The sequence below is a fragment of the Trichinella spiralis genome, assembly GCF_000181795.1.
Source record: "Trichinella spiralis strain ISS 195 chromosome Unknown Scfld9, whole genome shotgun sequence".
NCBI lineage: Eukaryota > Metazoa > Nematoda > Enoplea > Trichinellida > Trichinellidae > Trichinella > Trichinella spiralis.
In genome coordinates this window covers 3,981,193-3,986,469 of record NW_003526948.1, presented here as the reverse complement: position 1 = coordinate 3,986,469, position 5,277 = coordinate 3,981,193, and the positions used below count along the sequence as shown (strand labels likewise).

The 5,277-nt window shown below is 32.4% G+C and overlaps 1 protein-coding gene across 1 annotated transcript; it reads left to right on the top strand.

The window, feature by feature from the left end:
* The first annotated feature begins 3,157 nt into the window (after positions 1-3,157).
* Tsp_05557 (conserved hypothetical protein) lies at positions 3,158-3,516 on the top strand. The gene is made up of 2 exons (XM_003371858.1): positions 3,158-3,361; positions 3,409-3,516. The coding sequence occupies exons 1-2, from the start codon at positions 3,158-3,160 to the stop codon at positions 3,514-3,516; spliced, it is 312 nt and encodes a 103-aa protein (XP_003371906.1).
* Positions 3,517-5,277: the final 1,761 nt, after the last annotated feature.

The following is a 5,277-nucleotide window of genomic DNA, read 5'->3' as shown; positions in this document are numbered from 1 at the left end:
TCTGTCATTGTATTCAGGAAACAGCTTTCTAGATATTTCACTGCAGTGAAGCTTCGTTCTGCGCTTGTTGAAGCGATTGCGTGAGTGGTGAAAATCTGAAAGTGTAAGGAAACGATCATGTAATAATCGTTGTTGTTCAATTTGAATGCATACTTAAATCAAATGCCAAAAGGGCAACATTCGTTAAAAATCCCGTATGCTAGTAGCGTTTTGAGGAAATTACAGATTGGCAACTTTCCTATATATTAAGTTAGGCGCAATGCGCTAACTTAACAGGCAATTTATACCATTGCAATACCAAACGCACTGTGCAGTGTGCTTTGAAACTATCCATAACAATGTCATTCATTGCTCTCAACATCGACCACTCACAAAACGTTGAAATGTTTTGCTGAACGTGGATATTTTTCGCAAAACAGCAAAGGCAGGAAAGTGCGATATAAGTGGGAAGAAAAAGAAAATAAGTAAAACATCTATTGTAAATAAGTATGCAAGGAAAATGATTTTGTGTAGGTTTATCGCAAATGCTTGAATAATCAGAGCAAAGAGCATCTTCTTCAAAAAAAATTTCTTCCTGCCTTTTCTTCATCGCTTACAGCATCCTGAATCGAACCAGGCAGCTTCCGGAAAAAAATATCCTAAACACTATCTTTTTATTAATACAAAACTATAACAATGAAAAAAAGTTTGCATTAAAAAAAAATTTTTGCTGATTTTCGAAAATACAACCAAGTTTATAGATTATAAAATTGTTCAGATTTTCTGAAAAACTCTTCTTCGAAAAATTAACTTTTTAGACAGCAATCCATCGAAACAAATAACGGAGTACAACAAACGTACTCTGGCTGTTCACTGATGTGCAGTTGTCGAGATGTTCTTTCATTAATATGAAACTATAACAATCAAAAAAATTCCAAATTTTGAAAACAAATTTTTAGCCGATTTTCGCTAAAACAACCAAGTCTATAGCCCTTGAAATTTTGCAATTTTCGAGAAAAAGTTTTTTCTCCAAAAATTAATGCAATTGATTTACGTCGGTGAAGATTCAATTGCTAACTATTATAAAATTATCCGGCAATCAACTGATTGTGTATTTGTTGAGATATGTTTAAAAAAGTGAAACTGAAATAAGATTTTAAGCGAGTCGAAATAAAATAGAATGAAAAATAAAAGTCTAATCAATTTGCATACCAAATGGTTCCACTAATTTTTACAACGGAACTATCAATGTTTTCGACTGAAGAAAGGCACTTATTTTAATTAAAATTATTCCTGTTTTTCATTTATACAGCAGTAACTTACAAAATTAAACAATCTTTGTTCATTGAATTTTTTGATTGATTATAATTTACAGATAAGAATTTTTCAAAATTATCACATTAGAAAGCTATTTTCGTACAATGTTCGAGTCCTTATATTCCATAAATTTCAAATGCTGAAACCGTAAGCTTTATCAAATTTCTCAAAAAATCATCGATTACGGGTTATTAAAAATTTACATACCTTTAATTAGCACAAAATTCATTGCAGTTATTATTGTAATCTTTTACAATACTGCAGAGTTCTTGACAACCATGTTATAAGTTTAACTGTGCATACTATCGGATAACTATGAAGATTTGATGAACTACCATGCATTAGCCCAATAGCTTTATATGAATTGTGAATTTGTTTAATTTCCTAGTATATGAAATTATGTTTAACCTTGGGGGACTACATATTGTACTGATTATGCAAATCAAAATTGCATCGCTGTTACTTTGCGAAATTAAATTCAAATAGCCACACATTTGGTATTATTCAGAAATTTAATGCATGAAAAAGGTGGTAACGGGAACCACATTCCATGAAATGTTTGCTTTATAGCAAAGTAAACACTTACAACGCTTACGTTTTGATTCGCAGCAATTTATAATTATATAACAGCTATAATTTGAGAAATTCAATTTAATTGATCGTAAAAAAACGATAAATTAGTAGAATTGGAAAAGATTCAAAGCCAGAAATGTTTCATATACAGAAATCAGAAGTCTGTCCTTCCGTTGGAAGATAATTACTAATGGGCGAATTCCGCATGTATTAAGATAGGTGGTAGACAAATTTAGGGCCAATTTATTCCACAATTAGTGTTTAGATTGGGTTGAAATTGATATTTTACAATGATATTTTACAATACGGCAAAGTTCTTGACAACCGTGTAATAAGTTTTAATATACCTACCACCAGATAACTATGAAGATTCGAATAGCTACAATTCATTAGCCCAATTGTTTTCCATGAATTGTGAATTTATTTTATTTCCTTGCATTTGCAATGATGTTTAGTCTTGGGGAGTACATATTGTACTGATTATGCAAATCACCATTGCATCGTTATTACTTTGTGAATTTAACCGTTTCCGGCGCAGCGTATCAATTTTGATGCATAATGTTTTATGCACTATAGCTATTTACTGAAACGTGTTTGTTAGCCATGAAGGTGTTTATGTGTTCTATACACTTGTCTTAACAATATTTTATTGCCATTTCTTTTCTCATCTTAGTAGATTTTTTATAATGCGCTATACTGTACAGGTATGTGTGACGAAAAAACATGAATTTGCATTTTGATGCATAAATTGAGAACTGAGCAGAATTTTAGGATAATATTTTTTTTACTAGTAGATGTTGATGTGAAGATGATGTTGAAATTTACCGCAGCCTCAAAAGTGTTCGGGAGTTGAGTAAAGTTTCTTAGATTACCTGTATCAATTTTGATACACTGGGCTTTAACGAAACTGCACTTTATATTTACTACCCTCAACGTACTCAGAATCGGTTGCTCAACCCCCATTATGTCGAGGACCCACTGCCTTTTCAACCGGAAATTTATGTATTAAAACTGTGTGAAACGTTGCCAAAGAACAGAATCTACAAACTGTTCTTTGATAACTACTGCACATTTCTTGAATTACAGCTGCTGCTACAAAAAATGGGAATCCTATCCTGTGGGACCATTAGACCAAACTGACTTCGTGGCTGCCTGCTGCTCTCTAAATAAGATCTGAAGTCAAAGGGTAGAGGTGCTTATGGCTTCAGAACTGACGCTAAAAAAGGGATCATCGCAGTTGCAAACATTTTAACATTCGCAGGGATCAAACATTAAAAAAAATTATAACATGAATATGGGTGGCATAGACCTGAAGAATATGCTTGCTGCTCTATACCGCATCGAACACAAAAGTCGAAAATGGACCCGTCGCATTTTCTTTTGGATCATCAGCACTGCCATGACAGACGCATGGCACCTGTATAGGAGGGACAGAAAAGAGATGCCTGGAACATGCACAGGCACAAAGGACCTACTAAGCTTCACTTGCCAAGTTAGTCAGTCCTTGTGTCTTGTGAACAAGCCTATTGCAACTTCTAGAAGCCATCTCGTGTGTCTTCTTCAACGCCACCCCTAACGTCAACACGATTGGGAAGACGACCAACTGACGTCTCAAGAGAAGTAGCAAAGGACGAAACAAGCCAGTGACCAAAAATCACTGAACCACAAAGAAGATGCAGACTGTGCTCTAAATAAGCCATGTGCCTGTGCAAAAATGCAGTGCTTACCTATGCCTAAGTAGCAACAGAAACTGCTTTACAGCATTTCATACCTAATTATTTGTCTGCCAATTATTGCATGCCTGCGTACATAAGAACAATAAGCGTATGCACACTTAGTTATACAAACGGGTACCCCTTTGAGACCCAGAGTATCACATTTGATACAGCTCTAAAAATGGCAATAATATTATTGCAACAATAAATCCTATTAAAATTTTCAAACACACACCATAACATGTTTAAAACGCATATATAAAAAAAGACTGTGTCACAGAAAAAAATGCTGGTCTGAAATGGTAAAATTCAAATAGCCACACATTTGGTATCATTCAGGAATTTTATACATGATAAAGATGATAAAGGATACCACATTCCATGAAATGTCTGCTTTCCAGCAAAGAAACACTCACAACGCATACGTTTTCATTAGTAGCAATTTATAATTATTTAACAACTATAATTCGAAAATTTCAATTTAATTAATCGTAAAGAAAACAATAAATTAGTAGAATTGTAAAAGATTCAAAGCAAGAAATGTTTCATATACAGAAACTGGAAGACTCTGCTTCCGTTGGAAGAGGAATACAGATTGGCGAATACCCCACGTAATAAGATAGGCAGTAGACAAATGAATACTTTAATTTGAACTTATACTTAACTTCATCAAATTAAGAAACAAATTAATAGAAAGCAAATTTTTGAACAAGATCTTTAAAATGCTCAACAGTATACACGCTATAAACCAAGTCAGTTTAAATTAAAGTAAAGCGAATTTGTTAGATCTGATCAGCAGTTGTATGTATATTATTATACACAAAAATGAAACCACAAGCAAATTTGTTAATAAACTTATAATTTTAAATTGCTAGTCAGCTTTCAAATGTATAATTTAGCTACTGCTAATATACATATAGAAGATAAACAGTAAAGCTTAGAATAAAAAAGTGACCATTAAAAAGAAACCAAAATTTGACAAATAGAAAGCATGAAAATGATAACCAGTAAAATTTAGAATGTCAACAGCGAGTAAAATTCATCGCAACAAGAACTAATGAAATTTAGCCGCAGTGTAGACCAATAAAATTTAAAACTAATCAGAGTTCTACGAAAAACTTTAAAACGAATCAAAGTGTGAAGCGGCATGTCTTTGATGTATACTCGGGGTCTACCCTATTTATAGCCCATTTATTCAGCAATTATTGTTTAGGTTGGGTTGAAACTCTAGAAAACTCTTTATTTTATCAATATAAAACTATAGCAATCAAAAAAATTCCAAATTTTGAAAACAAATTTTTCGCCGATTTTCGCAAAAACAACCAAGTCTATAGCCCATGAAATTTTGCAATTTTCGAGAAAATTTTTTTTCTCCAAAAATTAAGTCAAGTAATTTATATCGATAGAGAATTTTTTTCTAACTATGATAAAATTATCCGGACAGCTCCTTATTCCGTATTTGTTGAGATATGCAAAAAAATTGAAACGAAAATAGAGTTTTAACGACGTCAAAATAAAAAGGAATGAACGATAAGGTTTGAATCATTGTGCATAAAAAATGGTTTTATTAATTTTTGCAATGGTATTAATATTGTTTTCTACCAAAAAAATGCACTTATTTTAATAAAATTATTCCTGATTTTCATTTAAACTACAGTATCTTTCGAAATTAGTAAACCTATGTTCATTGAAT